The sequence below is a fragment of the Aythya marila genome (genome assembly GCF_965140915.1).
Source record: "Aythya marila genome assembly, chromosome: 9".
Taxonomy (NCBI): Eukaryota; Metazoa; Chordata; class Aves; order Anseriformes; family Anatidae; genus Aythya; species Aythya marila.
In genome coordinates this window covers 20,299,649-20,314,564 of record NC_139050.1, presented here as the reverse complement: position 1 = coordinate 20,314,564, position 14,916 = coordinate 20,299,649, and the positions used below count along the sequence as shown (strand labels likewise).

At 35.9% G+C, this 14,916-nt stretch overlaps 1 protein-coding gene across 10 annotated transcripts in view; it reads left to right on the top strand.

Moving 5' to 3' along the window:
* Positions 1–14,916, top strand: part of NAALADL2 (N-acetylated alpha-linked acidic dipeptidase like 2) — a 419,953-nt gene that overhangs the window by 263,008 nt on the left and 142,029 nt on the right. For all 10 annotated transcript variants that reach the window (XR_014318086.1, XM_082766747.1, XM_082766748.1 and 7 more), the window contains one exon: positions 9,663–9,813. Coding sequence is in view for 9 of the 10 variants with exons in the window: in XM_082766747.1 (XP_082622873.1) it covers positions 9,663–9,813 (151 nt within the window). In the remaining variant the exon portion in view is untranslated. The remainder of the gene's footprint in view (positions 1–9,662; positions 9,814–14,916) is intronic.

Below are 14,916 nucleotides of genomic sequence, written 5' to 3'. Positions count from 1 at the left end.
GGTATTGGGGTCTTCCGTTCCGAATCGCCACATAAAAAGATATTTATGACGATAACTTGGGCAGATTTTTTTTTTTACCTTTTTATATTTTTCACTCCATTTTTTATGACAAGGCAAGGGCATCATTTTGGATTGATGTTCTGGAACTAATTGTATACTAGTCTTACTGCTTTTTTGTTGTTTTTGGAGGGTTTTGTTTTTAAACTGATGGTGAATGAATGACTTTGTAGTGCTTCGTGATTGCCAAAGTAATACAACTGCCTTCCTTGTTCTCATCAAGTACTTCAACCTTGGACCTCCTTCATGTAGCTCTTTCCACTATTTCATTTTGGTGAAATGGGCTATTTAGCTGGTCACAGGAGGAGCCCAAGCTCTGATTTACTGATGTGCTGAATGGAAAGTAGTGAGAAAGAAAGGACCTCGGAAGAAAAAACAAACAAAAACCCCTGCATGTGAAATGTGAAAATTTTCCATTTGCAAAAATGTCAGTCTCTGAGGGGAAAAAAAATAATAAGGAAACTAGCCTAATTTTGGATTTGGGGACTTCCAAGGGAGTTTAGGATTGGAGGTTAGTACTGTGATATTTATAGGAAACTTTTATTGCTAACTTTTTAAATAACTTTTTATATTTATGATAAAATAATATACACTGGGACACATTCTTTATGATCATGTCTTTTATCGTTCCTGGCTTGTGACTGTTTTTCTAATAAGGAAGATAAAATAAGTTCATTTCAATTACTGATTTACTTAAAGGGATGCTAACCAAGTAGTTAAACACTGCTCTCTTCTATGAATGAAAGTAAAATATTCACCAACCAATTAATAATCTGTAGTTTTCCAAGATTATATAGATATATGCGTGAGGCTTACATATAGCATACTTTGTATCATTATATGTTCCACTTGGAGACATAAAATTAAACCAAAATAAATTTAAAAATACCTAACAATTGTTTTATACAATGTCTAAGGAGACTGTTACATTATGCTCAAGGCATTTTAATCCATAAAACCTGATACAGTGTAGTGCCCCGGAACATACACTCCATGAGCAGAGAACATGTTTTGCACTTTTGAAGAAATAATGTAGCTTTTCATAGAATCTCCCAGGACAGTAATTGTGAGAATAATAAAATAATTGAAGACTTTTTTTTTTGTTTTGTTTTTTTTGCACAGGTCTAATGAAGGCAGTTGTATTTTAACAATCTAGCAGATGCCCTGAGATGCAATTACTGAAGGCAGCAAATGTGCCTTAATTAAAAATCTACGACTGATTGTTATGTGGGTTGTGAGAACATCTGCTAATATCTTGATAGATTCAACATAACATCCATGCTCACAAAGCTAGCTATGTCTAAATCCTACTTTTATCTTGGAGATGATTGAGCAGAGAATGACTTGGGCTGTTTGCATTTCAACATTACTAACTTTGAGTACTGAAAAATATATACTTGAGGCACGCCAAGGATATCCCAGATACGGGCTTCATCTCTTATACAAATTGACAAAGATTGTTGAGAGAATCAAAAATTGCAAATTTGTATTGGTGCGTAGTTCAGTACAACAAAGTCATAATTTGTGCTTTCTTAAGATTTCTATTTTCCTGTGTGCTGTCCAGTTATCAGTTTTAATGTGATGGTTCTGTGAGACAGATGCCAATGCACTCTAGGCAGGATACAGTCTCACTCTTTTCCAAATGGATAGTGGATGTTCTTGAAGAAACACCAGTTGGTGTGAGGGTATTGTACCACAGTGGCGTTACTGAGGCTCTGTAGGTTGCTGTGGGTTTGGATAAATCACAGAATATTTTAAGTTCAAAAATAGATATGTTCTCAAAGTATCTATTCCTTGAAGGACAGAAAATTCTCCAAAATTAAATATATAAATTCCTCTTGCATGGAAGGTAAAAGTTAAATGGACGAGCACCTTTTTTTTTTTTTTTTTGTAATTTGACACAATATATTTAATAGTCCTTACATTAGAGACAGTAGAAATCCCTTAAGTGCACCTATCTGCACTTTTTTTGTGGTACTGTTTACTGAGGTTAAACTATTACTGCTCATGAACATGACAACTTCAGTCTTGAATTGAACTTCTGCGTTCAGTTTGGATCTGAAGAGCTCAATTCTGAGCCGCTACCACACGCGCTGGGAGTTCGCTCCTGCCCTCTGTGCTGACGCACAGGGGACATCTGCTTATCAGCCCTTTATAAAGCCCCAGGTATTGTGGGCTAATCTTGCCACTTAACAGTATGGAGTTAGTATGTCATTATGGCAATGGTTGGAAGGACAGTAGGACGGAGGAAAACACTGCAAGCTGAGCAAGCTTGTTTTCTGACGCCCCACTCAACAGCGCTGTGGTACCAGTGCAAGAGACCCCAGCTGAAGCTTGGTACTGCAGCGTGCAGCCAAGCTGAAGCTAAAAACCAGCATCACATAAGTTGTCAGGCTTTGTTCCATGCATGCGGTGTCTCCTGGCTTCCACATTCAAAAATGGTGAGGAGAAACAGCCTGCAGAGACCTGAGGCATCCCTGCAGGAGTGGCTAGGTGCATAAAATGTTTGCTGTGAAGAGCATGGCCACTAAAGGAAAATCATGTCCTCCTTAACATAGAAAAACCTCTGCCATTCGTGCCCTGGACAAGGTGCATGGCAGTGGTGTACACTGGTCAGCATGGCTTTCCATAAGCGAAGTGCCCTGTGCAGGCGTATAGTATTTACAGATTACGTGCGCTGACTTTACAGCATCCTTTTAGAGGTAGCAGAACAAAAAACAGACAAAAAACCAAACAAACAAAAAAAGGAATTACACACAGTTGTCTCAGGGCTGTGGTTGCATTGGTGGGTGGATTTGGATTAAAAGTTCTGGAGAACGCATGAAAAATAACCTAGAGTCTAATCAGTATATTCTCAATGATTTACCAAGATTTTAATTATATGCTTGTGTAATTGTGTTTTGTATGACAGATCTTCAGCTCTGTTCTCTGTGTAATAGAGTCTAAACATAGCCTAAAATAACTATAAATGTCATCAGAAACAACAGTTTCAGTATGAACAAGGAAAGGATATTGGCTTTTTGGAGGTCACTTATCTGGACATTCATCCAGACTGTTTCTTATTTTTAATGTTTACTGAATATTTAATGATACTTATTATACACACAGTGTTTTTCTACGTGCTTATTTAAAAGTGAGCAGTATTTCGTGAAGATGTAGGAATGCAATAGCAATAGGAAAGCCTTGGTGTTATATGCTCATCAAATAATGAAATATTTTTTTTTTCTGGACTGTAAGCAATTCAATTATTTTCTTTCTGGAATAAATTAAGTAAAGCTTATTGAGTCCAATCGGCCCTTGTTTCTAGGGAATTGTAGTTCAATTTCATTTTTAATTAGACTGAATGTTGTGAATTTCTTAGCAGTGGTAAGCAAGATCTGGCAATAAAATATGCACTCAATTTGTATTAAAAGTTCCTAAAATCTAGTGCAGGGAACTGGCAATATATCTGGCTTATGTTTAATCGTCCAACTACACTATTGTGAAAAATTTCTTTTTTAGAAACGGCTGTGTAACTAATTACTTTTCTCTGATAAAACTGTATTGAAGATGAGCAGACAGCAAACAGGAAAAAAGTATGGGACAAAACATTCAGTTCATTTTAAACTTAATACCGTATTTAAGACCATATTGTTAAAATATTGCTGTGGAAGGACTGCAGGATTAAAGCAAATTGCTTTTGGGTTTGGAGATGGTGGCGAAAAATAATCTCAAGAGGCTTTTCAACTCTGACTTCTGTCTTAGGGGCTAGCGGATGACAAGCTGAATTGTAATATCAATGCTTGGGAGCTCTCAATCCACACAGATCTGCCAGTTTGTAGTAGCTCTGTTTTTATTCAACACTTTATCCCTTCTCTTCCTGTGAGTTGCTCCCATCGTAGCACCAGAGAAGCTGCTGTTCTTTGTATGTCTACTGTGATTCCAAATACTCATTGCCAGTCTTGCTTTTATTTGCTTTCCTTTTTCTTTTGCTTTGTGGTTATATAGCATCTTATCCATGTTCATACAATGTTGATGGACTTCTGTGTGAAATTTGAGTGCTCTAATAGCGCCATTCCTTAGAACAGGATAGTTTTGAGCTGAACTGGAAAAATACATTTATTTCATCATCCCCTTGGAGTCAGCCATTAAACTGGTTATGTCCTCCATCTCATTTACTATCTTAATACACTGCCTTGAGAATGGATCAGCAAAAGCCAAAACTTCATGGGATGGTATTTTGCCTGTAAATTATTTTCACCATTGCTCCTGGACCTCTGACGAAAAATGTAGCAGCATGATTAAACATGGAGTAGTATTCAAAAATTAAGCTGAAGCCAAAATGGACCTTTGTTACCTTATTTGTTAGAAATATGGAAGTTGGAAGAGCTGTATAAAAATGTAGATGTGTATCATTTTTTTTTTTTATTTTATTTTTTTTTTTCCTAGAGTCTTGATTGTGGTACCATTGTATCTTCCAAGTAGCCTGTATTATTGTAGGTAATTGAGAGGACAGTGGCATCTAATTAAATCTGCAGTATGTGAAGTCGTATTTTTCTACTCAAGCAATCTGCTTCAGAAATAGAAATACTTTATGTCAGTGAGGTCTTCCAACAGTTTAAATGGCCCTTTACCCTTGCTTGGTAATTTTACTTACTGCCAATTAGTAAAATGAGATGGGATTTCCATTCAGAGTCTCATGATTTTAATTGGAACTTCAGTAGAAAAGAATAATTAATAACTTGTAGCCTGTCCAGCTAGTAAAGCTGTGTCTCAGATTAATGAACCATGTCTTCTGCACATTGCTCTACGAATCGAAAAATGCACTAGTTAAAAACTGGTTAGTTATTTCTCTAATTAATGTTGATCATTGCACTGAAATATAATTACAATAGGAGATACAGCTCCTGGTAATATGTATGAACAAGTTTGATTTTAAACAGAGAGTAGTTTAAACAACTTCAGGAAAAATTGAAGCGTGTGTGAGGTTCTTCTGGATGCTTATAAAAGGTTAAAGCCACAAAATGCTAACCTCCTTTTTTATAAGATACATGTTCTCCTCAGTGCTTATTGAAGGAGCTATTGATTCTTGGAAACAACTCTGAGTTATTTGAATATTATACAATTGTATTATTCCAACTATAAACACCATACTCCAAATGTGTGCATAATGATGAGCTTACTTTAAATTAAAATAAAGGTCTATGCTTTTAAAATTTAAAAAGATACATATTTTGATCAGTCAGGATTTTGTAATAGATTGAATTGTGACGTTTTTCATTTTATTTTTTTTTTTTTTTAGAATTCCTCAGAATGTTTTGCCTCCCATGTTTCACATATTTATCATCTCCTGATTGATAATCTTCATGCAAATTTCTCTTCTGGTAGAAAACTTTCTCTTCTGTAATACATCACAGGTTCATATATGTTGTTTTTCCTATTTCTGTTATTTTCTCTCTTATGCTGAAACATGGTTGTATAGTGTGTATGGAAATATGTGAAAACTAGATCAAGAGGAATCTTACCTGTATGGAACAGATTTATACTGTTCTATTTACTGATACTTTTTAAGCATTATGTAATGACTGAAAGCCTGTAGGCTTGTGTAATACAGCTGAAAGCAGAATTAAATCTAATAAGAAAATGTCAGTGGATTCAACTTGAACATAGTATTGAGGAGAAGTAAAAAGTAACAGAAGGGAACCTATAGCAAAATGAAGAGATCTATTCCATGTTTTTCCAGCACCAGTTTGCTTTATCACATGCTGAAAAACTCTCATCAGTGTATATACAAACTGTGAAGTGCACTTGAAAGATGCTGTATTTTAAATTAGCTTTTCCAGATATAGCGGTAGTACCGCATCCTTTGAATAAGGGTAGAATTGTCTGTGATGCCAAAGCCAGTTTTTATATGGCATCGTAAGGCAGTATGGCTGGTACTCAGCTGCGTTACCTTACATAACGTGTCCTTTGAGGAAAGACCAGGGTGTTCCATGGGTTGGTGAACAGGATTTTCACAGCTTTGTTTGTCACGGTTGGATTTTATGGTGTCTACTTTGTGGTCCAAGTTTCTGTAGTCTTTTCCATCAGTCACTCTTCTTGTGATTTCATATGTCTTTCCCTGTTCCTTTAAGGAGTGAATGCCAACTTCTATTGACACCTTCTTAGCGTGGTGCGTTAGCAGGATCTGCCTCTTCTCTACTCAGTATCCCATTTTCTGTGAATTTGCGGGCATATACTGAGATAGCTCCTCAGGTGAAACAAGTCTTCTGTGCCAACTGATCAGTTGTTCAGTCATTACTGTGGTTCAAGACTCACAAACAGGCAAGCATAGAAAGCAAACTAAAGACATACAGGGAAGTATTTATGAGTAATGGGACTGATGCTATACCCTGTAAAGCGCATCCATTGCAACTTCAGGGGAGGGATAAGGGTGGGAAAGAGAACTTTCACCAAAAAACAGAGGAAGACAAAACACAGTGCTGATACTGTAGATGTCTACGTATGTCAATGGACAGCTGCACAGGAAGGTTCTTGCATAGTTTGGCCTTATTTGACACTATTATTATGGGAAGAATTGCTAATAATGAGCTATTTTAACACGTAATTGGTTGGTTGGTATAATCCAGTTACATACATTATCATCTTTTTTTTTCTCTTGTTTATTCATAATCATCAGTAACCATCTTAGGTAAAAGAAAGACTTCCAAAATCACTAGCCACTACTTAAAATAAATGTCTTTTCACTGCCTCAAACACATCATCTTTAAAAAGTGATTTAAGGATGCCTTACCAGGTGTATAGTTTACAAGGCTGATCACCATCCCTAGTAACAAGGCAGAGCCTTTGATAAAGCAGCATTTCATACTAGATTAAACTGAGTCCAGAACATTTATGGGGCATTTTAATACACTGGATTGAAATAGTTACTTTTTTAATGTGACTCTAAAGCCTTGTATAAAAAGGAGGATGTAAGCAGCCATAGACAACAAAGGAGTTATCCATGGGCACCGGCATCTGATTTATCTTCAAGTGTTCTGATGTTTCCATTTTATTCTGAGACGTTTGTGGCTTTGGAGAGAGAGGAGGCATACAACCAACATCATCAGGGGCAAATTCTGCTGTTAGTTCCTTCTACAATCTAAAATAACCCTTTGCGTTGAGTAGTTGTGTAACAGTTTACCTGAAAGATTTCATCTACAATCTTTAGCCATGTGAAGAACACAGCACCTTCCTGAAATGTTTTGTGTTAGGACACCTTATGGCTGTTACAGTGTTGATTTATTTAAGATGAAAATGGAAAGAACCATAAGTGTTTCTTGTTGGCATAGCTGTGGTGTCACTGTTGGAAAGTTAAAAAGCAGTAATTATAGCTGAAATCTGAAAGCTGTTTTATCATCTCACATGTACAACACAACTTCTCAGTAGAGATTGTAGCCATGGCAACATTGGTTGCTGCATTTTGTGAATAACTGTAGTTGCCTTCTCTGAGTGAAACAGGAATTCAACAGTGATTTTTATTAACTACAAAGTTCAAAATATATATATATATATATCTTTAACTGCATACTTTTTTTTTTTTCTATTCTCTGTGCTATCAAGTAAGACTACAGATGAATAAAATGGATGCTTGAAAGGAAAAAGCAATTGATATTTTCAATCCTGACCGTTGTATCGCTTAGCTACAATGCATCTTCCTCTTCTTGTTGTGTCCCTACCCTTTTTACTGTGCTATCAAATTCTTGCTGAATATCTGAACATGATGTGGGAACAGCATGATACAATAAACTGACCTACCATTTTGGAAAATTGTAAAGCCTTTAATACATTTTAACCTTTTAAAAAATCTCTGCTAATTACATTCTCTTTTTGCACGCTTGTATTCATCTCAACAGGGTTCTCAAAGTGACTATCCCTTATCATCTAGGGATTGTTGACTTCAAAAAAAATACATAGCATTACACAAGATTCACCAGTTCACTCCTGTGTTTATCCAAATTCAGGCTTATAGTGTAGGCTAATGGCAGTATTAGATATGTTTCCTTAGAGATGAAAAAAAGCAGGCTGCAACTTCTATGCATTTTTTGTCTCAACTTTCAAGAAAAGCAGAACTCAACATGAAATGTTTTTGAGGCTTAAACCAAATGCTATATATTCTTGTAATTTGCATACTTGTAAAGCCAAAAATAACTATGCATAAACTTTCCTTAAAATCTATAGCTAGGAGATAAATTGAATATATATATTCAGGATGGAAAAAAAAAAAAAAAAAAGTATAAGGCAATTGATTTGGGAAATTGAGGTGTAATAACAAGATATCAGGTTCCTTCAGAATCTGAGCTGTGTAGTTCGGAAACACATGCAGTCATTCCGCAGACTTCATAGTAGCTGTTTGGAAAGTCATCAGTAGAGCATAGTGAATAGTAAGATAATCCTTAAAAGCCAGCATTACCTCTGTCTGAGGAATTAATGTAGTTCTGTGCCATTGTTGTAGTCTTCAGTCAATTCCAAATATGCAGAGCATTACACAGAACATTCCTTTTGTATCATGGGGATATTTGCCACATTACATTTCAATTTCATCTGATTCAGAATAAAATCCTTTTATTTTTCAGTTCCCTATGAAAGGGAAAGCCTGAGTTGTTTTCAGTCAAAATTGATCTATAGGCTGCTTCCAGCTTTGGTGCTTGGATGCTTTTGTCCTTGACTTTGGCAAAGTTTGCCCGATTTGCTGCACCAGATCTATAGATTTTCGGAAAGGCTAATTACCATTACCAACTCAAGCTGTGATGTTCTAATGAAACAGAATAAAAGCTCTGTCTGACAGGAGGCAGACTCCAAGATTTGGGTAAGCTAGGCTATTTCATTTTTTTTAATGGCCTGTAAACTCCTTGTGTTTTCTTGTTTTATTGGAGAGATACTGTGTCCAGAAATCCTATGCAAGAGTGATGTCAATGTCCTTGAAGAAGTAAACTAACCAGGAATGTCATACTTCTAGTAGTTTGGAACAGTAGTTTGGAAAATGTGGAAGAGCTATTTAAGATGTGTTAAAGAGATTAGTTTGAACACCAAGACATTTTCAAGTTTATATCACGTATCAGGGTTGTAGGTCTAAGCAAATGTCCAAGGATTAGGGAGAAAGATGGCTCCGCTCACATCTCTTTGTGTATCTAGCCTAGTCCTGGCCAATATCTCACCTGAGTTTAAACTCCAGTACACCAACCTTGTCTGACAGTATCACCATAAAAGAGGTAAAGGTGTAAATCAGTGGCAAATCTCAAATGCAATTGTTACTGCTGTGTTTCCTCAACATGCTACACGTCATTTATAAGTAGGAGTTATTTGTGTTATTAGGCTTTGAAATTATCTTTCGGCATTACCTGGGAAAGATGACCACGATTCAGTCTTGTTGGATTTTGATTTTTTTTTTTTTTTTTTTTCAAAGGGTAGCTGATTTATTTATATCATAAGCAGTTTGGAAATAGACCTGTCTTGAATCTATTTGTCTAGAGTATCTACAGTGAGAGCCTGATGCATGATAAAGCCACTATCTCAACAGTAATTAAAACAATAATGTGTTCTGACATTTTTTCCTAAAAGCCACCCATGTTGTTTTCTTCCCTCAGCTTTCTTTGTTAGAAGACGCAGGATTTGGTGGCGTTCTTCTTTACGTTGATCCTTGTGATTTACCAAAGACTACAGATCTTGCTGATAAAGCTTTTATGGTTTCCTTGAACAGTGGAGGAGATCCATCAACACCTGGCTATGCCAGTATTGGTAAGTACTGTATAAGGCACATTCAATCAATGGACATTTTAATTCTGCACAGATCATAAGCATGGGAGTTAAAACACTAGATCAAATCCTGCTGGAACTGGAAACCCAGAGTAAGGGAGCAGCACAGCTCAAATGGTAGAATCCAATCTCAGAAGTCCTTTACTCCAAAGTCTGCGTGCAAAGTCTGTTCTCTAAGTAATTTATTTTGTCTCTAGATGTGTTTCTACACAGTGTGCCATTATTCCTGCCTGCTTATTCTTACCCCCATGAAAAAAGTTATGAATTACTGATGGTAATAGTGGTGGTTTCTGAGCAGGTTCCATTGGACCTGTTAGGAAAGAACACTGGAAAAAGTATTCTTTCCTTCATTTTGTCTTGCTCTTTCATGTTATTGGTAATGGAAACTTCTGGTCAATACATGTAAGAGCAGTGTAATACAAAATGTATATTTGAAAAGATTTAAGAGCATTGTTTATAATATATTTGTGCCATTACCACCTGGAGAAGTTATATTCTTGTCTCACTTCTGCCTGGAGAGACTCAGTTATCAATTATGTTAATTATTTTCCTCTAAATAAATGTACATTTGAATTATGGAAAATAAACTGTTTTTTTAAGAATTAATATAGTCTTTTATTTTAAACTGTTTAATGGTGGATTTTTTTGTTTTTGATTTGTTTTTGTTTCTTAAAGCAATACTAACAATAAAGAGGCCACTTATTTGACTTGTACGCTCTGCTTTAATCTCCATTCTAGCAGTTTAGTGGATGTGTGTTCTGCCTGTCTGCTGCCTTTTCAGCTTTACAGCCTTTTTTACTATCTAACTATTTGGAAATGTATTAAGCGGCAGTCTGAGTTTGTGACAAGGCTTCATCAAGAATATTTGGTCCAGTTACTAGCTCAGACATCTGAAGTCTGACTTGAATTGGCACTAAATCAACTGAGGCAATGCTGAGATACTTCATGACTAGAATGGCAGAAAATAGAAATATTTGCCTGGTTGTCAAAGAAGGGTGTTAGCTATTCACAGCATGAATGCCTTGACAGCTCAGTGGGAAAGAAATTGCACATTTTCTCAGTGTCTCAGTGTACCTGACCCAGTGTTCTTAAAAGTGCCCTGGGAGTTACAGAGGTAAATATAACACTCTTCAAGCTTTATTTTTGCTCATTTCATGGAGCTATTTGAAAAACAGTTTGTTGTTTATCTGTCTGGCTGACTCCTTAATGTTTTATTTACCCTACATGAAAAGTAAAAGCTAATTAAAACATATACACCAACATGAAGATACCACTTCAGTGTCTAAACATTATGCATTGGTTTGTTGTCAGTAAATGATCTCATTGACTGCATGAATTCCAGTCTCTAGTTTGAGAAAAAGAGGCTTGATTATATGGAAAATGGTGAGATCTTTATAAATGCATTAACAGTTTTCACTTGAATTGTTAGCATGTCTTATCTGTGATTTTAAATCTCTGATCACCATTCATAAGCAGGAGTAGGCTGTCATGTTCCTAAATCATTTATGTTTTGGTCATTGAATGCAATGATGTGCTGGAAAGGACTCTAAGGAACACTTGGGGAAACTTTTTTTTACTGCTGTCACTGGAAGGTACATCAGATGGAAGTAATTTCTGTGGTTTTGATGGTGGTTTTCTTCTCTGGGGATACTGAATAAATTTGGTTAGAGGTAACTTATGCCTGGGACTAATACAAGGAAGCGTGGAGCACAGACTTTTGCCTGAGGGATGTGATTGCATATAAGGTAGTTAAACAGACAACATGTAATGTAAAAGTGCCAGATACCCAGGGTTACCCGTATCACTTTGATTCACAGACTGTAACATGCACTGCAAGAGATTTTATTGGAAGCTCCTGCTTAAGTTATTGGCACGTCTTTGGTACCATCTGCACTTCACACATTGCCAAAATAACTGTTACTATTACAATCTTGGGGACTACTCTAACACCATTCTCCCTTTTACTAGAAGTGCCTAGTGATATAGCAATCCCAAGGTAGTGGTTAAGATAATCTTTGTGATAATCATTGGTTTTCTAAATAATGTTAGTAAATAAACAGTTTGTATTAGGTGAATAAAATGCATGAGACGTGTATTTCCATGGTGCTGCCTTCTGATTCTCAAATTCTTTTAGTCTGAAACCAAATTTCTCTGTGGCTTCAGAATATTGGAGTACTTAAGACATATTCCTAAAAAACAAAACAAAACAAAAAAAACTTTGGGAAATGATAAAGCTTTGAGATATCTTCTCAAAGTTGAAAAGATGGGGTTTATGTTATAAAATGGGGTTTATGTTATAATTCAGAGAGGACTTTAGAGCTTTCATGATTTAGCTGAAATCTTCTGTTTCGTGAAGATAAAATGCTGTGCTTCTCAATACGAATTATTTTAGAAGATACAGAAATAGCTTGAGGGTGGGTTTGTAATCCTACTATCTTATGAGTGGAATGATTTTTGATCTCTGTTTAATAAATAGAAAACAGTACTGATGTGAAAAGAAAGTCAAATGCACTTACTAGATTTTGTCACCTTATTTGATAATTTGATTTTTCTGCTCTTAAGACTCTCCTCATCCTATGTCATATCAAACCTAAAATAATCCCATGAACATAGGTTAGCATAATTTTCTCTTCCTGATTCTGATTTCTCAAGACTTGGATCTGCCCTTGCTAGAGATCTTTCTTCTGTTTTGCTGCTTTTGAAATGAAACTGATCCAGTGGTTGAGACTCAAGGAATTAAGGATATGCGATTAAGAAGCTTGAGAGGGTGATAAGAGACTCACGTGGCAAAAAGTATCCTGAAAACAAAGTTTAGAATGGTGTTAAGCTTGCGTGACTTTTCCCACTTACTGTTTTGTTGTTTTTTTCCCCATTTTGACTTCCTGAATGTTGCACTTGCTTTCACCTACCTTTGTATGGCAGAGATGCATTATGTTTCTTCCTTTCTGTATTTCAGAGCTGTTTTAAATCAAACAAGTTTCCACACAGAAAATAGCTTGATAAACAAAACTATGCATAGAATGTATATAAACAGAAAGGTGTCATTGCAATAAGCTTTGTCCCTGAGGTAAGGTAACTCATAATAGGATCTGTATCCGTGCCATTGTGGAATAGAAATTATATCAGGTAAAATTCAGACAGCATCATAGTAAATGCTGTGACCTTAAAAATGTTGAAATCTAACATCTCTGAAATATAATCTTCTGCTATCATCTGGTGTTTCAAGTGTGATGTTGTTTTAGAGAATTGCTAAGCAGAGGTTATAACAGAAAGGCAAAGTGGTATTTTTAAAAATTGTCTTTTGGTAGTATTCTATGCTTCAGGTCACCATGAGCAGCTAGTTTTGTGAGCAATAATAGATTGGGTTAAAATATATATATATATATATATATATATATATATATATATATATATATATATATTGCTAAAACTGTGAATAGTGAACCTCACATTCAGGCAGGGAAACTGACACCAGCATTACTCAAACATTGCCGAAAGGGTTTGACTTCAGAGGAGGGGACAAGGAGTCAGTGGATTTTTGGTCCCGTACTTCTGAATGCTGTTGGGCCTCGACGGATCTTGTGCTTAAAGAGAGTCTGAATAGTTCTCACACTAACCTTTATTTTTAACTTTACTTCAGTAATGTAGAAATGGAAATGGCCTTGGAAGTCTTTTCTTCTTTTCTCCAAAATTTGTGTTTACTTTCTGCTAGCGACATCAGATGAATGACGTGTGAAGCTAAGGGTACAAAATGGCAGTCTATATTCAGAGGATTAAGGACTCTGGGTTTGTTCTAGACTAGACTGAAGCTGGGGAGAAGCAGTTGGGGAGAAAGAAAAATTTGCAGCCCCCTATTTAAATTAAGGGATGTATGTTTATGTGTGTTGATGCATATTCTTGATCATTTTGTGACATATTTTTGCTGGTTGTCATCATCCCCCTACGCTTTATGATTACCAACTCCACTGCTCTATCAGATACACTGTGTTATTTTCTGCATGAAAAAAAAAAATCCGTGGTGGTGCAATATTGAGGTAAATAGTTAGGAAATGCTGAGTCTTGAATAGTGAGCATAGTAAGCAACAATTTCAGCAGATTTTCCGTATCTCCAAGACTAAGTATTCAAAAGGTATTCAAATCCACAACCTGCCTCTTGAGATTTGGAAGGATAAAATAAAACAACTAAATTTGTGTTTAAGTACCAAATTATGTGGTCTGAATTTTGGTGGGTGTTGTTGTTTTCTCCCTAGCTTTCAAATTAGGCTTCATGTACTTAAAAACTCAGAAAATTAGGTGGTCATCAAGATGTTTTAGGCTCCTAGGTTTGAATGTGTGGACTTGCGTATTGTAAAAACCTGATATAATTTTATCTTTTATTGAAGCAGCCTGCAATTTTAGATTGGAAGAGGAAAAATATTTTGCAAATGCAGTGATCTTATCAATTCAAGTATTAGTAGGAATGGGGAGAAATGACTGCCAATGGCTGCAGTAGCTTGCTGGTAATATTTGCATCTTCAGACTCTTGCAAATGCTGAGCCATATGGTAATAACTTGTCTCAATTTCAAACAGAATTATTTTTTTTTCAGTGAATTTAAGTAGTGGAATGTGCAAGTGGAAAACACCAAATTGCTTAAAAACAAACAAACAAGCAACTCAACAGTTTCTTTAATGCAGAATTAGTTACGAGGAAAACATACAGCCTAAAGACTGACGCCTCTTCTATCAGAATACATACATCCAGTTTTCCATCCAGACTATCATCAGGATTGTGGGGCTGTTTTCACACTTAAATTGGAGAAGGCTCCACAGTATTTTTGACATTTCAGACAGTTTCAAGCTACCAAACAGCCTTGACTCCCTACAGAATGTTTTCTAGCAAAGCCACTTTGTCGCTCATCCAACAAAAATAGCATTTTAAATGGTGTCCAGATTAAATTTTTGAAGCTCCACAACTCAAAAAGGAGATTAGCATATTTAAATCTCTTGTGCAATCATGATTAAAAATAATCCTTTCATATCTTGACTGACAGCTAGCACATCATATTTCAGCTCAACATAATTTTGTGCAAGCAAGCTATTACTTT